The sequence below is a fragment of the Lissotriton helveticus genome, chromosome 7 (genome assembly GCF_964261635.1).
Source record: "Lissotriton helveticus chromosome 7, aLisHel1.1, whole genome shotgun sequence".
NCBI classification, from domain to species: domain Eukaryota; kingdom Metazoa; phylum Chordata; class Amphibia; order Caudata; family Salamandridae; genus Lissotriton; species Lissotriton helveticus.
Window position 1 is genome coordinate 1,312,222,501 of NC_136068.1, and position 23,603 is coordinate 1,312,246,103.

A 23,603-nucleotide genomic window follows, 5' to 3' on the forward strand; every position below is an offset into this window, starting at 1 on the left:
AGGAAGATCCTGATGCAAAATACATGCACTTTCTTTGAATGCTTCACGAAAATGAAAAAAAAAAGTTTCAGAAAAGAAGCACTGTTGAAGGAAAGAAGGAGCCAATTAGAGTGGAGGTTAAAAAGGCTATGCTCCAAGGGAGGGACAAACACTAGCTGGACAGGCTAACAAAAATAAAACAAGACTATAAAAAGCACGAAATATATAAAGGACAAAAGGCAAAGACAATGGTAAGCACTGAGAGGAATGTTTCCCTTTGCCAGATTTTTACATGTCCCAAATATGTCTTTTGCAACCAGGCTTCGACCTAAAAAGCAAGCCATTGAGGGGCAAAGTCAACTAAAGATAAGCAAAGGGTGGCCTCTACACGCTACGTCTTATTTAGTCTATAAGCACTATTTTCGTTAACGAGTTTCTCCTACTGCAGGGACAACATGCTTTCCTGCAACATTCGTCGCGCCATGCGCGCTTTCCCTTTCCATGCAGCCCGGGACAATGTTGATCGCTTCTTGGAAGGGAAATAGGTACGGCATTTACAAGAGTTTGAGCTATTGCCATTGTAAATGACAATGCCTTTTTTATGTGTTAATTGTCAAAACAGAATAAAATGCATTGTCATTTACAACGCCAACAGCTTAAACTCTCGCATATGCAAAACCTGTTGCATTACAAATGCTTGTTGGTATGGTCCACAAGAAATATTCCCCAAATGGGCTACACCTAAAAACAAGCATTTGCAAAGCCAATTGGTTTTGTCTGTGCGAGAGCTATTGGCTTTGGCAATGCCTTTTAGCCATATGGTACACAAGTGTGGCGGCTGTTTAGCATGGTTAAAAGTTAGTGGCGTGAAGTGAGGTATGAGACTGGAGCAGAGTACGGTAAACTGCGCGAAGGGGGTAGACTGGGGTAGATTGGATTGCAGTGGAGTAAGGGAGATTAGAGTTAAATGCAGGAGATTAAAGTGGGATAGATTAGAGTGTGGTGGATTGAGGTAGACTGGGGTGGAGTGGAATAGACTGGGGTGGAGTGGGATAGATTGGAGCGGGGTAAACTGTGATAGATTGGAATGGATGGATTGGGTTAGATTGGAGTAGAGTTGATATATTTGAGTCGGATAGATTGGAGAGGAGTGGGGCGTATTGGTGTGCATTGGCATGGACTGGAGTAGACTTTAGTGTGGTGGATTGTAGTGTTGTAGACTGTGGTGGTGTGGGGTACATTGAAGTAGGGTAGATTCTAATGGAGTGGTGTAAAGTAGAGCGCAGTGGATTTGGTGGAATAAAGTGGGTTAGATCGAGTGAAATAGAGCAGATTGGGATAGATTGGAATAGACTGGTGTAGATTAGGGAAGATTGAGTGGAGTAGACTGGAGGGGTGTACACTGGAGCAGGGCAAATTATGTGGAGTAGAGAGGCATAGAGTGGAGGGCCGCTGTGTTGTAGAGTGGAGTATGCATGTCACACATGGATGAAGCAAAAATGAGGAGAAATAATGCATTTCTCCTAGTTTCGCCAGCTTAAGACCAGGTTTTCCCTGTTGTTAATTTTAACGCTGCCCTTGGAAAATAGGGCGCAGCATCAAAATCGGTGCCCGTTGCAGTGGAACGCCCATCGCAACACCCACTGCCCACCCTTTCACGCTAAGCGTAGCATGAAAGAGGGCCTTATTTACAAGGCAGCGTAAGCCAAGTTAAGTGGCTTAACTCTGCCTTGTAAATACGGCAATGCCCCTATCGCCACCACGTCATTAAAAAGTGGCGGTGTGGTTTCTATAGGGATTTGTACATAGTATGAGTATGACGAAACTATGAGTAGCACTATAAAAAAAATTATGTGTTTGCCAGAAAGGTGCTATTGAGAGATGAGGTGAGTGATAGGGAGGGAATTCATGGAGAAGGAATTCATGGAGAAGGAGGAAACACTCATTGTTTTGAACACTATTTGCAGGATATGGCCCGGGATATGTGGGTGGCGGTCGATTATGTAGTGTACCAGATTCCAGAAATTTCTGTCAGGTGGTGAAGGGAGGGGGGGGCCAGGACATTTAAAAAAATTCAGCTGGGGGTGGGGGGGGGGGCTCAACCGTCAAAAGTTTGAAGACCTCTGATCTACAAGAAGTTGGGTGTAAAACGTGCCCCTAAACCAAATTTAATATAACACTGTGGTATGGTGGATTTTACCCACCACCACAAGGATGTGCGGGATACTACTCGAAATTACTGGGGCAAACCACAAAAAGGATGTGCGGGATACTACCCGCAATTACTGAGGCAAACCCAATAATGTTCAAGATTGCGCCCCATCTGCTACAGCACTACTTGTGACATCTATATTAGGATGTCCACTTCTGTTGGAAGCCACGCAGTCCACAAACCCCTAATTCACTGAGCCACCATTTTCTTCATTATCACATATGAGAGCACCTTCAAATACGCATGCTCAGCGTGTTTGCTGTACAAAAAACGTTAGTTTGATTTTATGATATACTATTCAAACACTAATCCTTTATGGGTTCCAGAGTAGCGAGCTACTCGCCGGAAAAAACGCTTTAACACCCCATCAGGGGTAACTAGCGCTATATAAATGAAAACTTTTCCCTCTTCTATCTCTCCACTATCCTTCGGAATCCAAATAAACGGTTAACCTATCCACCACTCAAATTAATTTCATATTTCACTATAATAATTCAACACTAATCCTTTAAGGGTTCCGGAGTATCGTGCTACTTGCCGAAAAAGCACTTTGACGCCTCGTATGGGATAGTAAGCGCTATATAAATGCAATAACAATACTGTACGACCCAGAGGGTTATAAGTTTTGTATTTATAATTTTATTATTCCTAGAAAAATATCTACAAATGCATCAACAGTTTTTTAAATCATTAACGTTAGTATTATATAACCAGGCAATCTGTCAGTACAAGTCTTCAAAGAAACAAGTACTATAAATATTCATACCTCATGCATCCTGAACCTTTCACACATCCATACACAAACTAAATCAATTCCTTATACCTAAAAAAATGGTCTTTAATATTTTCATAATTTCACTTCACGCTCGAACAATCTTCAGTGTTCTTATGCATATTTCCATTTTATAAATAGAATAAGTGTTTTGACTTAAATACAATTTACAACACCACTGTTGCTTGAATTATGTATTTTCAACATGCGTTTTGGGATGAAATGAAGTCTTCAGGAATACCACATGTTCAAGATTCCACTCTGCTCCCAGAGGCCAGTAAAGAGGGGGATGTAGAGCAAACAAATTACAAGAATAAAACTTCTTGGTGAAATCCAGGGAGAGAAAAGATGAATCCAAGCTGTGATGCTATCTGTGTAGATGGACAGCCTTATACTTGATTAGTAAGCGATATCTATATAATCACTACGCAAACTTCGCGACCCCACTGGCCAAAACAACATGGGCTCACAACCAAGGGTCAGTATGTACAGTATGTTGGCAAGGACTGTCCTGCAAACTGTAGCAGCATACCAAGCAGCAGGGACAACGTGGGGAATGCTCGGAATGTCTAATCATACTGCAATGACATTGGATGCCTGCCTCATGTAAGGCTAACAAGATAGGGGTTACAATCATTAGTTTGGCATGCTATAAACTAATTTTTATATGTATAAAGTTTCAAATGTGCATATTTTGCAAACGTCTGAATACCTGCTCTCATTTAGAAGTTAACATTAACCTCGGATTTATTTTAGCTGTTAGAAAGAAGCAGACAGAGCTAGAGGATCCTAAGCCAGATTGTCATATTTTTTGTCCTTGAACTAGGCACAGACTCCTAGAAGAGAGCACTCAATTGCATGCTTCGTCAGGCTATATTCCTCGTCGGTCGGCACTGCAATGCCCAAGAAGCTCGAGTGGGGGGCTCTTTGCTAGAGTGCTTTTCCAAGGAATATATGAGGAGGCCCGAGTGCCAGACACAGTGTGTGCAACGTATAGCGAGAATGTATAAGCATTTGAGAGAGCATCTGCAGCTCACGGGCAAGTTACTGACCGATTCCGTCTGTACTGTCGATTTAAAATGCTTCCATCATAAACATGAAACAGTTGCCAAATCTGCAGATTCCCTTATCGGTGGGGGGTATGATGCACTCCCCAGCACTGAAAAAGTATGCGGACTCCCAATATTTGAATCCTATTATCATCCTGTAATGTGTTTGGAATAATAAAGAATTATTAAAATAATAATTTTAATGATTACTGTGCGTATGTAAAGCGCTCTGATACCTACGGGTCAAGTTAGCGCTATATAAAACTTTTAAAATAAAAATAAATAAAAACGATAACCTACCTATAGGGGGGGCGACGCTTCTCGCCCGAATACTGGAATAGGTCATCATCGAAGTACTTGGGAATCGTATAATCGTCCAGAAGCTTCCTTCTCTTGGGGTGCTCTCCATAACTGCTGTCGAAGATATACAGTGGGCTGTCGTCTTGCGTGGTCTCCATGTATTCCATGTAGTACTTCATCTTCATCTTGACGGAGTAACCATCGTTGTCTTCTCCGCACTTGAACTTCTGGTTCCGATACTTGCGCTTTAGTCGCTCGATGGTCCATTTCTCCTGTGCAGCCCATTCTAAGATTGCATTTACCAAGACGACCGGTTTGTAAGGCTTTTCGTACCGCTCAATAAACTCTTCAGCGGACAAGGTGAGATAATCGGCACGCTCCACATTATCCTGTCAAATTTAAAGAAACGTTATTCATTAAATGGCTTAAAGCCCATCGGTGTTCGAGAGCGAATAGACAGACGGGTGGTAAAAAAAACACTTCTGGAACGCGCTCTAGCCACAGAGCCCGGCTCTCACATCACCCACACACAAAGGTGCCCTCGTGCGCTTAGGATCACCCATATTTAAATCCTCAACTTCTGATGTACAGTAGCCTTAGATGCCCTTAGCCAACGCAGTCGACATACATTATTCCTCTCCCGGGCACCCCTTACCCGCACTGTGCTGTGGCTGAGGTCGAAAGTCCGGCTATACTCCCGTCGGCTCCAGTCCTGCGGTTCCCGCAGTTCTGGTCGGGCACTGCGTTTGGCTTCTCGTATTCGCTTCTTAGTCTTGTGGTTCATCCCCGGAATCAGTGGCGTGGCTCAGTAATCCAGGAGTGAAAACAATGGTACACCCTACTCTTCCCGAAGTAAAAGGCTGAGGTTGCTGGTGGGGCGCTGTACTAGCAGATATTTCCTATTTACCCCGCGCTTCCCCGGGGTGTGACTCCACCGACCCCGGGGTTCACAGTTAAGGATTGGTGCGAGTCCTCTACCACCAAGCCAGTCGACTTATCGTCGCTATATTTTACCGAAACCGTTTTTTCTTTCCAGAAACTTCCGCTGACCGTTCCTCGTTCTAATACATCATTGCCCAATGTCTCTAAGTCTCAGTGACGTCATTCCGTAACATGGAAACAGGACTAACACCCCTACAGAATGGCACGTACAGCACGTGTGCTTCGGCCATATTGGATTGGGTAAGACATTCATTCCTATTCTATGCGTCCAGTTTGTGAACAGTGCAACCCCCCCCTCCTCCCTCTACGATGGTTATTAGGTGACGATCGCACTATGGATAAAGGACAGCGAAAGGCAAGAGACAGACAGGCTAATTCTATGCATTTTGAAACTATTAATTATCAATCCCACTGACTCCAAATTAAATAGTTCTGAAACGATTCTGAACGATTATTACACTGTATCCACTCCAATTCACATCTCGCTTTTCCCAGATAGCCACCTTCTTTTTGACCTTCCACGCATACCCTACGAGTGCTATGTTAGGGACAACAATACTATGCTACCGCGTATTTCCAGTTTCGGCCACCTTTGAGTGGGTCCTTTAAATATTAATGTTTACGTCTTCTATTAATTCGGTAATTGAAATATATAGACAGCGAAGCTTTCGTATGTTTGGGTCTGTAAATAGAGCAGTGCAATAATTGTACAAACCATAAAGAGCTCGCTTTTGCGTATTTTCAGGACGACAAAAAAAAAAAAATCACTCCAAAACGGCAGCCATGATGAAACAGTTCTTCACTCGAAGCAGCTTTAGCCACTGAAGTTGGCTTTGCTTCTGATTTTAAAATGAGCTCGGTTAAATTCCCCAACCAAAAAGCAGCGAGTGATTGGGCAAAATATCTGTCCTGTCCAGCTACAAGGAGCAGAAGCTGGATTTCGTGGGCACTTTGCTGAAAAATGGGGGAGACGGCGGCGCTCAGGGTCCGCACAGTGCGCCGCTACACTTTTCAGCAGGGCACGGATGAACTGGAAGATCTGCGAGTGTGTATCCCAGAGGTGCGTCGTACTCACAAACCGGCTGTGCTGATGCCCGTAGCTCGGAACGTGAACAAAAAAGGGGTTCATAAATATTGACCGAGAGAAGATTGATCAGTGGGGAAAAGATGTGGGAGGGTTTGTGCAACCTTTATTGCTTGCGGGTGTCGTAAGCTAAAGTCAACCGTGCTTGCAGTTCAAGCTGTTGGATGCGTCCATGTCACGGAGTGTGTGTGTAGGGGGCGTTAATGAGTCAATCCTGGGATTTGTGTGCTGTAATCTGGAATTTGAGTCTGACGGTCAATTTGAAGTGACAACAGACACTTCTGGGTGTTTCGCATGTTCTCAGGATATCTGCATCATAGATCCATAGATTACACACGCCTGAAACTCTGGCCAGGCCTCTGGGATTTGAAATTGACAGCCATGGGAAATATAAACCGAGGACTGACATGGTGCCCCAAATCACAGATTAACTGTCAATCCGTCCTGGTATTTCATCCAGCAGCAATAAGCATGATGGGAGTTGTAGGCTAATGTTTGTAACAGAAAAGGTAACACTTTCAAGTCCCGTCCAGCGTGCTAGAGTTGTCAGCTAAGAAACAGGAGTGTCAGAGTATCACTCTCTTAACATGAGCCACTTGACAACACTGTTGTAACACTGGCACACGATTACACAACTAAGTCAAACATTACACACATATGACAAATGGACAGTTTTGGTGGCATTAGGGAGGTTGCGTTGGCTAATCAGAGGTCAGATTGAAACGTGGTTCCGTAGACTTTTTTCTGTGTTCTTAGATCAAAATGTACTGCAGCAAGATCGCACACCATGACTGCGGTTGCACTGCGATTTACGGTCCCAATCTACACCCCTCCTAGCAATATCCAAAAATCATGAATGAAAAATCATTAATGAATGGGCCCTTGTCTGTAATGGAAAGAACAGGCTATGACGTGATGGATTAAATGTGCCCAGGTAAATCACCAGTAGTTCAAATTAATTAAACCATTCCTTTATTTTATGCTTCTAACCCAATAATTGGGTTCACCTTCGGCCACTCTAGACCCAGATAGGTTTATTTACTAATTAAATATGTGTGCATGTTTTCCAGGAGAGGGAATCATTTCCCAACAAATGAATGTCCGTTCCATTCCCCCACCAACTTGTTTCCGTCTCGAACGCCACAATAAATGGCACTTCCCTTTCACGGGTACGTTTCATGTTAAACCAAAAATGTGCCCTTTTCATCTGCTATAAAGCCCTAAACAGTAAGTTGAACAAGGTTATTTTAACCACATACTTTCAATAAGTGTGGACAGGCCTTCGGAATTATGCAGCATAATGCAGCACATTTTATAATAGTATTACTTCATTATTTAGTCACGTGAAAAGCTAAAATTAAGGACGCTGAATTGTTAATGCTTAAACAGCAACTTTAAATACCGGTAAGGACATAGCCGTAATAATCTCTTATAAGGTCCAAAGGCGAGACCTATTGGCAATGCCAATGCTTGTTTTTGTTAGGACATTTGTTCAAAAGCCAACAAAGTTACATATCTGAGGATGGTATCCCTCCTCTTAGCAATCTAAATGGACTGTTGCCTGTCACAAAATGGGGACGTACACGGTAAGACCACAACCTTTCCTTGATGGCCTGTTTAATTGGCAACTTGTTTCGATGGGCCAGGCAAACGCTATCTTCTAGGTAGTGGTTGAACCTCCCTGAGGCCTTTGCACTGTGGATCATAAAGGGCCATTTTAATGTGCTTAATTGCATATGTGTTCACATTTTGGTGATTGGTCCCCCCATATCGGAGGCTAGCTACTGCCCTGGAGATTGAGGCTGAGGCAAAACCTGCATGGGTGTGGTAGAATTCTTACGATTTTAGTCTCAATTGGCACATTGTCACAGTTTTTTAAAAAGCAGCCTGCTTCCTTATCCATTCCTGGTCAACAGAGTTGTGTTCCATGTGATTTCAGAACCGAAATCCCCAGCACAATTTCAGGATGACATCTCTGACCGCTCATGATGGAACAAATTTGTAATTACGGAACAGAACGTCATTCACTACACCTAGTTTTCGGGCAACCTGAGCGAACAAGTATACATTTCCTTCTAAACTCTTAGTTGGTGGCCAACCAGTACATGTGTGTTCTTTTACTTTAGTGATAATATCCTTGTCTTCAGTAGCAAACCTTTGCATCCTATGTAGTAACTAGTATTCTGGTATCAAAGTAAGGTGAACATGGCCCCACGGAACAAATGCAGACATATGTTAAACCAATCCCATCTCCGTGGCTCTCATAAGGTATTACTCCCCTAGTCTGACAGAGGGCAAGGGGCCCAGCATGGTTCCCCGCCTCTTCAGCCCAAAGTGTCCGCCACTGGGAACCCTGGTCTGAGTCTCCTTCTGATGCTAGACTGTGCTGCCACACTCTGGCCTCGAGCCATTCTCCTCAGCCTCAGATGCCGGTCCTGTATGGCTGACGACTGGGCACTGTCGGTATAGCGTACTCCTCTGCGTGCCCAATGCCCGTTAGGACAATTTCCCTGCACCCCCGGGTTTCCTCACTGATGCCTCCTGCTTTGGTGGAGTCGATTCATGTGTCTTTCCGGCGCTGCACTGATCTTCTGACTGAGCCTGTGTAGGCTGCAGCGGGCCACCATCTTGGCTCCCTTGTGAGACCCTAGGGCCCCAGTGACCGCCCTGCCCATGCCCTGCAAACGAGCACTCCTCTGCCTCAGGCCTTTGCCTCCGAGGTCCAGAGTGCCCCAGAGTAGGTGTCTGTTCCAGGACCTGAACTTTGCATCACAGGAGAAATGTCTCCGTGGGGCTCAGAACCCGAGTTCTACTCTGATGCGACCAGCTCCCTCCACACCTGGGCACGCCTCAACCACTGCTGCATTTTTCATTGTATTTTCACAGAATAGACAGGGAGCTGTTTAGTGGGCCCTAAAGCATCCTACAATCTCCAATTACTGCTTAATTCAGTATTTTCATCTGAAATTTCTGAGTCTAGAGTGCAACTGTTCATCAGTGGCACAGCATATTAAATGTATGTGGCTTGTGCCTTGATTTTGAAGTAAATCCCCTTGAAGAAAACTACTGTGGCCACTATTTGATGTGCAAATTATGAGGATGTATATTTTCTTGTAATGTTATGTTATGTTATCAGAAGCTTATAAAGCGTACGGTCACCAAAGGTTTCATGGCGCTATTGCTGTGTGATTGCGTTGCGTACAGGTTGTTAGTAAGCTTGTTTAAACAACCAGGTTTTCAAGGCCTTTCTGAAGCCCAGTAGATTATCACAGCTCCTGATTGACAATGGAAGTGAATTCCAAAATTTTAGGGCTAGGTAGGAGAACCTGCAGCCACCCTGTCGCTTGAGTTTGATGGCTGAGGTGGACATTAGGTGTAGGCGGGGGGAACGTAATTTGCGCATGGGGACATGCTTCGTGACCATGTCGTTGATGAACTTGGGGCTCTTGCAATGCAGCGCCTTGAAGGCAAGGCAGCCCGATTTAAATGCAGCCCGTTGCTCCACCGGCAACCAATGGAGTTTTTGCAAACAAGGTCTGGCCGATTGCCATCGCGGCTGTTTGTAAATGAGTCTTGCCGACTGGTTCTGAACAATTTGAAGACGATTGAGCAGGCATAGTGGCAGGCCCATGTAAAGAGCATTGGAAAAATCAAGGCGTGAAAGAACCAGTGCTAACACCACCTAAACAAGGGCTGGATGGGTCAGCAGGTGAGTGATCTTTCTAATTTTTCGCAATTGGAAGAGGCTGTTGGATACCACTGAACCCACTTGGCCTCTAAGAGAGAGATCTGCGTTTATGATGACCCCTAAACTTTTCACAGAGTGAGAAGGGGTGGCATATGACCTTGGCCAGAAGTGTGGACCCCAGCTGATATCACTTTTCCCGGGCAATACAAGTTCAGTCTTGCCCGGGTTAAGCTTCAGATGGTTAAGGTCCATCCAACGTTGGATATGGAGCATAGTGGTTTTAAATTCCGCAACAGAATTAGGGGAGTCTAAAGAAAAAACCAGCTGGAGGTCGTCGGCGTAATTAAAGACGGTTACCTTCCTATCCTTTTGTGAGTGGATCAGGGGCCTAAGGTAGAGATTAAACAACAAAGGGGAAAGGGAAGAACCCTGTGGTACCCCACAAGAGGTGGATACTTTGGGGGCCGTGAATGTGCCAAGCTGTAATGCTTGAGTTCTACCTGTAAGAAAGGGCTTGATCCAGTTGTAAGCAGGGCCTTCTATGCCTGCTTGTTTGACACAGTTCAATAAAATGTGGTGATCAACCGCGTCAAACGCGGCTGACAGATCCAGGAGCACCAGAGCCTGGGAAGCCCCCGTGTCAGCATTAGCTCTCAGCGTATCCATAACCGCAAGGATTACTGATTCCGTTGAGTGCGCAGGCCGGAAGCCAGCTTGATTAGGCTCCAAGTATTCTGATTGTTCTATAAAGTTAGAGAGGCATCTGGCCACATGGGTCTCCATAATCTTGGCTAGGAAAGGTAGAAGGGAAATAGGGCGATAATTGGAGGGGTTTGTGGGGTCAGCCGATGTTGGCTCGATTCCAATTTCTGGCCAGGCGATTTCCCAACAGGGAGGGTTTGATTAGGGGGGCACAGGCCATGGTGAATGTGATATGGTGATGGTCTGACCATGTGCATGGGGAAATTGATAGTCGTGAGATTTCCAAGTTGGAAATCCTAACTTGGTCCAGAATATGTCCCTTTATATGAGTGGCCTTGATCACATGTTGAAAGCAGTTCATTCCTGACAGGAGATTAGTAAATTCTATGGAGCTGGTGCTCTCCTGTGCGTCAAAGGGCCAATAATTAAAGTCTCCAATTACAATGATTCTAGCATAGTTGATAACTACTTGGGAGATCATTTCGCCTAGTAGTTGGGGGAATAAGGGTATATGGTGAGGGGGGGGGGCGATAGAATAAGGCACAGATAAAGGGGAACTGGGGTGATTCGAATTTCAAAATAAGGCTGTCGACCGAGGGTACGCCTGTGATCCCTAATGAAGTGAGCTAAAGTTTTTGGTGGATGCAACCCCTCCCCCGAGCGTGCCCATACGCCTGTTGGTCTGAAGTATATAGTAGTATACTGGGAACTGCTGCAAGGATATCAGAGACGGACTCTGTAGTGAGCCAAGTTTCGAACAGAAGAAGGATGTCGGGTTTGTCAGAATCAATGAGCTGGAAAATTTCGAGCTGATGTCTCACCATAGAGCGGGTGTTTAAGTAGCTAATTACGAGAGTCCCTGTTTCCTGACTCTCAGAGATGTTAGTCAGGTAAGCCCTTGTGGACGGCGGGGGGTTCCTGTCGTTCAGGTAGATCAGAGAGCTCTGTAAAGGAGTCTCTATGGTAAGGATCCCTGCTTTGTTGGCTTGGGCCATGGTGTCAGTGCTGATAGGCCAGTTGCCATGTGAGTGTTTCAACTCAGAAGCCGTATAGGATAAAAAATGGGCATAGTGTATAGCCCTGGCCGGCCGTGGATGGGCGCAGACGGGCTTGCCTTTGGCGCGTCCGCTGCGTGAGGGGAAAGGCATGCCAAATAAGTGCATTTAACAGCTGCATTTGATTACTTGTAAGTGTGTTACTATTGCTTGCACATATATATATATCCCCATATACATTTGCATGTTGTTTTGATTGTTTAATTTGACATCTGGGGAAGCCTTTATGTTAGTGTCTTGCATTAATAATACCTCACACTTTATTCTGAAAACTGTCTCTTAATGTGCCTCATTTGGTGAGTGCTGCAATATCTTGCCAGCTGTTTTCTTGCTTTATGTGGGAGAGCTGAATTTCGTTCACTTGGGAGTGTAAAGCAAGACAGTGAGCAATAAACCTGGGAGATGGCCCCACTACCAATGCGACCCATCATCAATTTGGCCTCCAAAGAACTAAACTTCGGTACCACGTGACAGAGCTGCAGGTGCTTGTGAAATTGTATTTAGTTGGGCTCAAAAATGCAATCTATTCTTATAAAATGGTGTCAGATTTCTTTCGTGTTCCACAACTTATTTTGTTTATTTGGTACTTCTTAATGTGTTTCACTTGTTGCTTTGTTTAAGCCTGCCTGCTCTGAAGCCACAGCAACAAAGGGTTGAGCTAAGGTTTAACAAACACTCCTGACTTGACCCAAATCAGTAACATGAGTGTATTCCAAAGTGAGGTAACACAGCCACACCATATAATACAGCACAATTCCTCACAGTTGGGGGGAGGGGGGGCAGCAAGGACAATTGCTTAAATGAATACAAACAAGACACCCATAATCCTGGCTGTACTCTGCAGGGAAAACCTGTCTACTTTCAATAAAGAGCAAATTTTCTCTATCAGCCCTTTCTTAGAACTGGAAAGGAAAATAGAAACCTTTTCTAAGTCTATCAGGAAAGCTAGAAACTGAATAGTCTGAGATGGACCCCAGAGAGACGCTAGCAACTGATGAAGACCTAAATGTTGGAGAAATCACACCACCGCTCTGATTTGAATCTATAACCCATCAACCTGTCATCTGAATAAACCACTGTTGAATGCCATTTGATCTGAAAAGGGCCACCACTAGTTTGAGAACTTTCTAAGAGCACCAACTGTTTGCGGATAGTTTGAAAGGACAAGGCTTGAAATGGATTTTTATGAAGAAGCTGTTAGTAAGACAGATGCTGAGGAAGAGATTCAAATGGCTCCCAAGCAACACTAGAAAAACTGTCACTTCCACCCTGGTCACCAGCAAGTTGGACTACAGGAACACCCTCTACGGCAGGATCACCATGAAACTCTCTAGAAGACTACAAACCATCCAGAACTCGGCAACCAGACTCATCCTCAGCTTCCCAAACAAAACTCACATCACACTACATCTCATGGCGCTCCACTGTCTCCGGATACGTGCTAATTTCAAACTCCTCACAGGCGCATTCAAGGCACTACACAACTTCGGCCACACCCAACTGAAAAGCTGCGTCTTCTCCCACCAACCACCAAGACACCTCCACAGGACTCCTGCTCACACAATCTTAAATTACTTTTTTCTTTTCCATATCAACTTGTAAATCTAGGGGTGAGAGTGGAAAATGCAGCCTGGTGTTCCTGGGCAATCTTTATGTAATAGGTTGGAATATTTCACGCATTCATGAAATGTCAATGGATTTTCCTAAGAAGTTGTTCGTCCTCATCATCATCATCATCAAAATAGCATAATCATAAAAACATTTTTAAATTTAACGTAAAATAACATTTTAAAGCAGCACATAAAATAAATAGAATATACTCGGAGAAAACGGAAGTCCTCATCCTCGGCTCCACCCCCTCCGCATGGAACAACACCTAGTGGCCCTCGGAAACCGACCCACCCCAACGGACTATGCTTGCAACCTATGCATTATACTCGACTCTTCACTCACCATGAACCTCCAGATGCTTCAACACCCTCTTCAAGTGGACTCCCGGAAGACCGTCGCCCACGCACTCATCACCAGCAGACTGGACTACAGAAACACCCTCTACGCCGGAATCAACAAAAAACTCCTCCGCAAACTCAAGACCGTCCAGAACGCCGCAGCCAGACTTACCCTCGACATCCCACGATATGACCACATCACCCAACATCTCAGCGACCTCTACTGGCTTCCAGTTGAAAGAAGAATAACCTTCAAACTGCTCACACGCGCTACAAAACCCTCCATAACATCGGATCCCAATACCTCAATGAATGAATCTCCTTCCACGCCCCCCAAGAGAAACCTCCACTCTGCGGATCTCGTCCTACCCAAGGTCCCTTGCATCTATAGGGCCAGAGTAGGTGATAGATCCTTCTCCTACCTCACAGCCAAGACCTAAAACGAACTCCCCCTTCACATCCGATGAAGCCCGACACTGCACCAGTTCAGAAAGGGCCTCAAGACCTGGCTCTTTGAATGACCAACGGAGCTGCTCACCCCCCCCACCCCCCCCACCATGCCTTGAGACCCTCACAGGCGAGTAGTGCGCTTCACAACCCTTGATTGATTGATTAAAGTACAAAGTGCTACATAGTCAGGCATGGCAGTTCGATATACCCTGTAATGAACCTTGTGATCTTTTGCTCATTCTTAAGAACAAGGACACCTTTGCATTTGAATAAAAGTTTATCTTGCTTTTCTTATGTCAAAAACACCACAGACCCTAACTGCCATACTTCCTCAGTTGAACAGCAGCTATTTTGTTTGCCACCCCTTGATACATTCCATTGTGATATGTTAGGTGGGGGGGGGGGGGCATTGTCTTTATTCCCCTACCTTCTATCTATAGAAGACGGCCTTTAATATTTTCTTCAGTGGTCTGTCTGTATTTACCTTCAGCCAAGATAAACCAAACACTGAGGTGTGCGGCATATGGTCCCCTCTTCTTGTCTAGTGACCAGAACAAACACCGTAGGATATGCCAAGAAACAAAAAATATTTTATTTTATCTCTATCATCAATTTTATTTTTATTTATTTTGAGAGTTGTATACAGTGCGAACCAGACCCTTGCGGGTATCAGAGCGCTTCACAAGGTAATTGTCTTAGTTACATAAAAACAAGGTAAATTGCATCAAGATCGCTGATAGACAATGGTAGTGTAATCATCCTATCGTTGATACAAGGCATATGATAGAAAACAAGGCATTCACTGTATGTCAAGCATAATATAGATACAGTATCTAGGATACCTGGCTGGGCAGTGAATGTTATAAAGTTCTACGTACAGGGTACGGGTCGCAAAATGATAGTAGCTCCTGCTCAAGTGAATTTAGCCATGAGGAGCGATTTCACTTCTTTTTTAGGTCTCGTGACCTATCAATGCGCATGCGCATTGAAAGAAGCGAGACTATAGGGCTTTAAACAAAGCTTACCTAACTGTGGCGATTTGCTGCTGTGCCCGTGGCTTTTAGGTCAATGCGCAAGCGCATTGACCTAAAATGCGCGTGCACATCACCAAATCGCCGTCTGTTCCCTCAGCCGCAATCCTCCCACACCTTTTGAAGTGAAGCTTAGCTTCACTTCAAAGGCCCCGGCTGCTTCACACCCTCATGCCGCTCTCCCCGCTCCGCCCCCTCCCCTGCCCGCCGTGTGCATTTCTCCTCCCCCCCTCCCCACAGCAATGCCCTCCGTCTTGTTTCCTTTCTTGTTTATCTGGGAACTTTGCACTCCGATGACGCTGAATGGAGTGTGTTTACATGCTCAAGGCAGGCTGGGCTCACCGGTGGTCCTACACACAGCAGCAGCTGGCTTTTGTGTGTGCCTCTAGCAGTCTCTTTTCTTTGCCTATTGCTAACCTTACTTTCTTATCCAGAAAGCCAATCTTTTTGGTGGCAAACGGTTCTGTGCCACAAATAAGGTTACCAGCCGTTCATTTGTGCCGATCACCATCTCTCTTACTCCTGATATTTTCTACTACAGATAGTTATCGGGCATGGAGATTAGCCTATTTTTTTTTACATATTGGCACACGAAAACTACAACTCCCAGAAGACACTCGTTTGTTAAATCAAAGCTCACTTCTACAAACCTGGTGTTCAGTGCACATACATCCAAAACCTGGCAACTTTGCAGTAAGCCACCAAAATCTCAGAGCCACGGCAATTCAAGCTCCGTGCATGCATGCAGACTGAGGAGGGTGCAGGGCCTGTACTTTGCTCCCACCTGCAGCCCGAGGTATCTTCTCACGTGCTGCTTAAACTCTGTCTTTTTCTGCAGTACAAGCAATGTGCCCACCACAGGCTGCGTCCAGTAGCAGAGGTCGTTACCAGTTAGCAAAGGACTTCCTGATCAGTGATTGTCAGCAAAGCCCAAAGCTATAATGCAGGGCCCTGGATGCTTTTTGAAATGGGATTTCTCCGTCGTCAAGATGCGCATTGTCTGCTTCAGCCACCTTACACCTGCTGCCAGGGTGGTGTACTGGAGCTCGAAGCCATCTCCTCTGCGTTCGGCCCCGTTCTGATTACCTCTGAGTCCTCCACATCACCTGTTCTTTCACTTTCGCTTTCTCGTTATATGCCCATATACATCTCCCATCACACTCACCCTCACCCTCACTCACCCTCACCCTCACCCTCGCTCACCCTCACCCTCACCCACCCTCACCCTCACTCACCCTCACCCACCCTCACCCTCAACCCCTCACTCACCCTCACCCACCCTCACCCTCACTCACCCTCAACCCCTCACCCTCACTCACCCTCATTCACCCTCACTCACCCTCACCCTCACTCACCCTCATTCACCCTCACTCACCCTCACCCTCACTCACCCTCACCCTCAACCCCTCACCCTCACTCACCCTCAACCCCTCACCCTTACTCACCCTCACTCACCCTCACCCTCACTCACCCTCACTCACCCTCCCTCACTCACCCACCCTCACTCACCCTCACTCACCCTCACTCACCCTCACCCTCACTCACCCTCACCCTCACTCACCCTCAAACCCTCACTCACCCTCACCCTCACTCACCCTCAACCCCTCACCCTCACTCACCCTCAACCACTCACCCTCACCCACCCTCAACCCCTCACCCTCAACCCCTCACTCACCCTCACTCACCCTCACTCACCCTCACTCACCCTCAACCCCTCACCCTCACTCACCCTCACCCTCACTCACCCTCAACCCCTCACCCTCACTCACCCTCACCCTCACCCTCCCTCAACCCCTCACCCTCACTCACCCTCACCCTCACTCACCCTCAACCCCTCACCCTCACTCACCCTCACTCACCCTCACCCTCACTCACCCTCACACTCACCCTCACTCACCCTCAACCCCTCACCCTCAACCCCTCACCCTCACTCACCCTCACTCACCCTCACCCTCACTCACCCTCACTCACCCTCACTCACCCTCACCCTCACTCACCCTCACCCTCACTCACCCTCAACCCCTCACTCACCCTCACTCACCCTCAACCCCTCACTCACCCTCACTCACCCTCACCCTCACTCACCCTCAACCCCTCACTCTCACCCTCACTCACCCTCAACCCCTCACCCTCAACCCCTCACTCACCCTCACTCTCACTCACCCTCAACCCCTCACCCTCACTCACCCTCACTCACCCTCAACCCCTCACCCTCACTCACCCTCACCCTCACTCACCCTCATTCACTCACCCTCACCCTCACTCACCCTCACCCACCCTCAACCCCTCACCCTCACTCACCCCCACCCCTCACCCTTACTCACCCTCACTCACCCTCACCCTCACTCACCCTCACTCACCCTCACTCACCCTCACTCACCCTCACCCACCCTCACTCACCCTCACTCACCCTCACACTCACCCTCACTCACCCTCACCCTCACTCACCCTCACCCTCACTCACCCTCAAACCCTCACCATGACTCACCCTCACCCTCACTCACCCTCAACCCCTCACTCTCACCCTCACTCACCCTCAACCCCTCACCCTCAACCCCTCACCCTCAACCCCTCACTCACCCTCACTCTCACTCACCCTCAACCCCTCACCCTCACTCACCCTCAACCCCTCACCCTCAACCCCTCACTCACCATCACTCTCACTCACCCTCACTCACCCTCAACCCCTCACTCACCCTCACTCTCACTCACCCTCACTCACCCTCAACCCCTCACCCTCACTCACCCTCAACCCCTCACCCTCACCCTCACTCACCCTCACCCTCACCCTCCCTCAGCCCCTCACCCTCACTCACCCTCACCCTCAACCCCTCACCCTCACTCACCCTCCCTCACCCTCACCCTCACTCACCCTCAACCCCTCACCCTCAACCCCTCACCCTCACTCACCCTCACCCACCCTCAACCCCTCACCCTCACTCACCCTCAACCCCTCACCCTCACCCTCACTCACCCTCACCCTCACTCACCCTCAACCCCTCACCCTCACTCACCCTCACCCTCACTCACCCTCACCCTCACTCACCCTCAACCCCTCACCCTCACTCACCCTCACTCACCCTCACTCACCCTCAACCCCTCACCCTCACTCACCCTCACCCACCCTCACTCACCCTCACTCACCCTCACCCTCACTCACCCTCAACCCCTCACCCTCACTCACCCTCACCCTCACTCACCCTCACCCTCACTCACCCTCAACCCCTGACCCTCACTCACCTTCAACCCCTCACCCTCACCCTCACTCACCCTCACTCACCCTCAACCCCTCACCCTCACCCTCACTCACCCTCACTCACCCTCACCCCTCACCCTCACTCACCCTCACCCTCACTCACCCTCAACCCCTCACCCTCACTCACCCTCAACCCCTCACCCTCATCCTCACTCACCCTCACTCACCCTCAACCCCTCACCCTCACCCTCACTCACCCTCACCCTCACTCACCCTCACCCTCACCCTCACTCACCCTCACCCTCACTCACCCTCACCCTCACTCACCCTCACTCACCCTCACCCTCACTCACCCTCACTCACCCTCACTCACCCTCACCCTCACTCACCCTCAACCCCTGACCCTCACTCACCCTCAACCCCTCACCCTCACCCTCACTCACCCTCACTCACCCTCAACCCCTCACCCTCACCCTCACTCACCCTCAACCCCTCACCCTCACTCACCCTCACTCACCCTCAACCCCTCACCCTCACTCACCCTCAACCCCTCACCCTCATCCTCACTCACCCTCACTCACCCTCACTCACCCTCAACCCCTCACCCTCACTCACCCTCACCCTCACTCACCCTCACCCTCACCCTCACTCACCCTCACCCTCACCCTCACTCACCCTCAACCCCTCACCCTCACTCACCCTCAACCCTCACCCTCAACCCCTCACCCTCACTCACCCTCACTCACCCTCACTCACCCTCACTCACCCTCACCCTCACTCACCCTCAACCCCTCACCCTCACTCACCCTCACTCACCCTCACTCACCCTCAACCTCACTCACCCTCAACCCCTCACCCTCAACCCCTCACTCACCCTCACCCTCACTCACCCTCACCCTCACTCACCCTCACCCTCACTCACCCTCAACCCCTCACCCTCACTCACCCTCACTCACCCTCACCCTCACTCACCCTCAACCACTCACCCTCACTCACCCTCAAACCCTCACCCTCACTCACCCTCAACCCCTCACCCTCACTCACCCTCACCCTCACTCACCCTCAACCCCTAACCCTCACTCACCCTCACTCACCCTCACCCTCACTCACCCTCACCCTCACCCTCACTCACCCTCACCCTCACTCACCCTCAACCCCTCACCCTCACTCACCCTCACTCACCCTCAACCCCTCACCCTCACCCTCCCTCAACCCCTCACCCTCACCCTCACTCACCCTCAACCCCTCACCCTCACTCACCCTCACTCACCCTCACCCACCCTCACTCACCCTCACCCTCACTCACCCTCACCCTCACTCACCCTCACTCACCCTCACTCACCCTCACTCACCCTCACCCTCACTCACCCTCACCCTCACTCACCCTCAACCCATCACCCTCACTCACCCTCAACCCCTCACCCTCACTCACCCTCAACCCCTCACCCTCACTCACCCTCACTCACCCTCACCCTCACTCACCCTCACTCACCCTCACCCTCACTCACCCTCAACCCCTCACCCTCACTCACCCCCACCCTCAACCCCTCACCCTCACCCACCCTCAACCCCTCACCCTCACTCACCCTCAACCCCTCACCCTCACTCACCCTCAACCCCTCACCCTCAACCCCCTCACCCTCACCCTCACTCACCCTCACTCACCCTCACTCACCCTCACTCACCCTCACTCACCCTCACTCACCCTCACCCTCACTCACCCTCACTCACCCTCAACCCCTCACCCTCACTCACCCTCAACCCCTCACCCTCACTCACCCTCAACCCCTCACCCTCACCCTCACTCACCCTCAACCTCACCCTCACTCACCCTCAACCCCTCACCCTCACTCACCCTCACTCACCCCCTCACCCTCACTCACCCTCACCCTCACTCACCCTCACCCTCACTCACCCTCACTCACCCTCACTCACCCTCAACCCCTCACCCTCACTCACCCTCACCCTCACTCACCCTCAACCCCTCACCCTCACTCACCCTCAACCCCTCACCCTCACTCACCCTCAACCCCTCACCCTCACTCACCCTCACTCACCCTCAACCCCTCACCCTCACTCACCCTCACTCACCCTCAACCCCTCACCCTCACTCACCCTCACTCACCCTCAACCCCTCACCCTCACTCACCCTCAACCCCTCACCCTCACTCACCCTCACTCACCCTCACCCTCACTCAACCTCAAACCCTCACTCACCCTCACTCACCCTCACTCACCCTCACTCACCCTCACTCACCCTCACCCTCACTCACCCTCACTCACCCTCACTCACCCTCAACCCCTCACCCCCTCACCCTCAACCCCTCACCCTCACTCACCCTCACTCACCCTCACCCTCACTCACCCTCAACCCCTCACCCTCACTCACCCTCACTCACCCTCACTCACCCTCAACCCCTCACCCTCACTCACCCTCAACCTCACTCACCCTCAACCCCTCACCCTCACTCACCCTCACTCACCCTCACCCTCACTCACCCTCACTCACCCTCACCCTCACTCACCCTCAACCCCTCACCCTCACTCACCCTCACCCTCACTCACCCTCAAACCCTCACCCTCACCCTCACTCACCCTCAACCCCTCACCCACCCTCAACCCCTCACACTCACTCACTCACCCTCACTCACCCTCAACCCCTAACCCTCACTCACCCTCACTCACCCTCACCCTCACTCACCCTCACTCACCCTCACTCACCCTCACTCACCCTCAACCCCTCACCCTCACCCTCACTCACCCTCACTCACCCTCACCCTCACGCACCCTCAACCCCTCACCCTCACTCACCCTCACTCACCCTCACCCTCACCCACCCTCACTCACCCTCACTCACCCTCACTCACCCTCACTCACCCTCACTCACCCTCACTCACCCTCACCCTCACTCACCCTCACCCACCCTCACCCTCACTCACCCTCACTCACCCTCACTCACCCTCACCCTCACTCACCCTCAACCCCTCACTCACCCTCACCCTCACTCACCCTCAACCCCTCACCCTCACCCTCACTCACCCTCAACCCCTCACCCTCACTCACCCTCAAACCCTCACCCTCACCCTCACTCACCCTCAACCCCTCACCCTCACTCACCCTCAACCCCTCACACTCACTCACTCACCCTCACTCACCCTCAACCCCTAACCCTCACTCACCCTCACTCCCCCTCACTCACCCTCAGCCTCACTCACCCTCACTCACCCTCACTCACCCTCACTCACCCTCAACCCCTCACCCTCACCCTCACTCACCCTCACCCTCCCTCAACCCCTCACCCTCACTCACCCTCAACCCCTCACCCTCACACACCCTCACTCACCCTCACCCTCACCCACCCTCACTCACCCTCACTCACCCTCACTCACACTCACCCTCACTCACCCTCACTCACCCTCACTCACCCTCACCCTCACTCACCCTCACCCTCACTCACCCTCACCCTCACTCACCCTCAACCCCTCACCCTCACTCACCCTCAACCCCTCACCCTCACTCACCCTCACTCACCCTCAACCCCTCACCCTCACTCACCCTCACCCTCACTCACCCTCACCCTCACTCACCCTCACCCACCCTCACTCACCCTCACTCACCCTCAACCCCTCACCCTAACTCACCCCCACCCTCAACCCCTCACCCTCACCCACCCTCAACCTGTGGTATATAAATAAATAATACCGGATCTAGGTTTTACTGGACATAGCAATAACAGATAGCTCAATAAATAAGAGTCAAGATTCGAGGTAGTAGGAGTTTGCAGGTTTAATACAGCATAAAGGACAGGAACAGGACAACCTGCACAGGAATAGGATGGCAGAGCCCGGCAGCTGCCGGGGCTGGATCTGGGATGAGCGCGCTAGCATTTAATAACAGTACACAAGCATATATACTAAAACAGTTGCATTACAATGAATACAGTAGGCGGAGCAGTGGGTGTGGTCAATAGCAGTCGCGAAAGATAAGGGTGAAAGTAGGTGTAACAGGAGGCGTATACATAGACATGTGATGTAAACGTAACAGAATATGTCATAAATGGGGCGGAAACATGGAGGGGGCTACCTAAGGAGCCGGGACCTCTAACCTAATGGTGCGCGCGAACTGACAATGACGTGTTACTAGGAGAAGCTGGGGGCTATGAACTCTGTGCTAGGAGTAGAGACTGAAGTCTGGAGAGTCAGGGCGACATGTACCTAAACCCTATCTAGTATCTAATGTTTAGAGAACATGTTGATATAAACTAAGAGTCAGGAGGGGAGAGGCTAACAGACTCTAAGACTGGAGCATGCATTATTCTACATGTAGTGCGTGATGAAGAATATTAAATGACCATTAATACAGTATTTCTCTTACATGGAGACGTAAAGGCTAGACAATGACGGAAACTATTGATGCGATTCAGTAGCTTAGGAATGCAGAGAAGGAGGGCTGGACTGATAACTAGAATCATAACATACTCTTGGCAGACTAGCAGGCAGAGCCAGGCCGAGCCGGGCACTGTGAGGCAGGAAGTAAGTGAAGGGTCGAGGATACAGGTGGGGGCTGTATCGCTCCTCAGCGAGGGCTCAGGAGACAGGAGCTGAATCTGGTGTCCGGGCCCTTTTGGGGCCTAGAAACGGGGACCTTACAATGAAATAACGTGCACACTGAGAAACGTGGCAACGTAACTTTACATAGGCCTACTACTCGTAGCTTTCACGAGAACTGGAAACTGGCATACTAGAGATGGACACAACTGTAATTGCGTCTTTAATCGAACATGGGGAATACATATGCATATTAATCATGCACACATAACATAAGATGGGGGACACGTAGGGACACAGAACATGGCAAAATTTACTTTTCCACATTCCCTCCTTGTCACTACGTTTCCATCAGGAAACATCAATATTCATGATACCATCTATCATTTCATACAGTATCATTTGCTCGTCTCGAATTTTCTTGGAACTGGATTTAGAACGGGACTTGGGGCTAGGAATACAAGAGGTAGCACAAATGCCACAAATCGCAGGGCCACATTGTATACAGAGGCAGTAACTGAATATGATCGCTACTGCAATACCCAGAAATGACAATACTTTCCATCCCCAGGCAGAAATTATATTCCAGAACCAACCGGACCATGTCCAGGTGCCTGGATCTTGGTGTAGCATATGGGCAATTTTAT

At 49.1% G+C, this 23,603-nt stretch overlaps 2 protein-coding genes across 6 annotated transcripts in view; one reads left to right on the forward strand and one right to left on the reverse strand.

Moving 5' to 3' along the window:
- The window catches only part of JMJD6 (jumonji domain containing 6, arginine demethylase and lysine hydroxylase), a 75,376-nt gene extending 70,278 nt beyond the window's left edge, over positions 1 to 5,098 (reverse strand). For both annotated transcript variants that reach the window (XR_013598847.1, XM_078654611.1), the window contains exons 1-2: positions 4,968 to 5,098; positions 4,313 to 4,701 (exon numbers count right to left, since the gene is read on the reverse strand). Coding sequence is in view for 1 of the 2 variants with exons in the window: in XM_078654611.1 (XP_078510737.1) it covers positions 4,313 to 4,701; positions 4,968 to 5,096 (518 nt within the window). In the remaining variant the exon portion in view is untranslated. The remainder of the gene's footprint in view (positions 1 to 4,312; positions 4,702 to 4,967) is intronic.
- A 485-nt stretch (positions 5,099 to 5,583) lies between these two features.
- The window catches only part of METTL23 (methyltransferase 23, arginine), a 142,584-nt gene continuing 124,564 nt past the window's right edge, over positions 5,584 to 23,603 (forward strand). For 2 of the 4 annotated variants that reach the window (XM_078654612.1, XM_078654615.1), the window contains exon 1: positions 6,056 to 6,314. In XM_078654612.1, the coding sequence (XP_078510738.1) occupies positions 6,216 to 6,314 (99 nt within the window). In that variant the 5' untranslated portion in view covers positions 6,056 to 6,215. Of the gene's footprint in view, positions 6,315 to 23,603 lie in introns of all 4 variants that reach the window. The other 2 variants (XM_078654613.1, XM_078654616.1) reach the window with 2 other exon arrangements.